This window comes from Chaetura pelagica, unplaced genomic scaffold (genome assembly GCF_000747805.2).
Source record: "Chaetura pelagica isolate M959 unplaced genomic scaffold, ChaPel_1.0 C11534864, whole genome shotgun sequence".
Lineage (NCBI taxonomy): Eukaryota > Metazoa > Chordata > Aves > Apodiformes > Apodidae > Chaetura > Chaetura pelagica.
This window is the reverse complement of record NW_009969592.1, coordinates 1,523-2,169: the sequence shown is the minus strand read 5'-3', so window position 1 is coordinate 2,169 and position 647 is coordinate 1,523. Positions and strand designations below refer to the sequence as shown.

The following is a 647-nucleotide window of genomic DNA, read 5'->3' as shown; positions in this document are numbered from 1 at the left end:
TTGAACCAGGACTACCAGACCAATGACAATGACCAGGCCGTGGTGGAGATCTGCATCACTCGCATCACCACTGCCATCAGGGAGACAGCATCCATAGACAAGCATGGGAAAGCCCTGGTGGCTCTCTGGGAATCCTGTCTAGAACACAACCTGAAGCCTTCTGGAAAAGATGAGGACACACCTCATGCAAAAATTGCCTCTGATATCATGAGCTGTATCTTGCAGGTAAGACTGAGCTCCAGGCACAGGGGTGTAACACATTCCTCAGCTGCTCTGTTTGCTCTCTTAAAAAGCAGCTGTGCTGTGTTTTCTGAAGTGTTTTAAGCCAAGAATATGCCCCCAATTGTTAATGTATATTGTTAGATGCAGATGACATCTGTTGTAGTGAATTAAAAGTTTTGGCAGCTGCCCTATCTTTAGAAGTGTCTCAACTGTTTCATGCCAGGTTTTATTCTCTTAGTGTTCTATTCATTCTAAGTATTTGTATTTCATTTAAAGTGGGATACATTTGGCTATCGTTTGCTGTGGTTACACAAAGATTATTTGGAAGTATTTAATGTTGGGGAAATGTTACTCAAATAATTCTGGAAGGCACCAGAATGTCAAAGAGTTGAATGGCATGAAATTTGGGTTATTAAATACTCTGC

At 41.7% G+C, this 647-nt stretch overlaps 1 protein-coding gene across 1 annotated transcript; it reads left to right on the top strand.

The window, feature by feature from the left end:
• Positions 1–3: 3 nt before the first annotated feature.
• Positions 4–225, top strand: LOC104396096 (ventricular zone-expressed PH domain-containing protein homolog 1-like; the record flags this gene model as incomplete). The annotated part of the gene is made up of 1 exon (XM_010005879.1): positions 4–225. A coding segment is annotated over one exon (222 nt), but the record flags the coding sequence as incomplete, so codon positions are not given.
• Between the last annotated feature and the right edge of the window lie 422 nt (positions 226–647).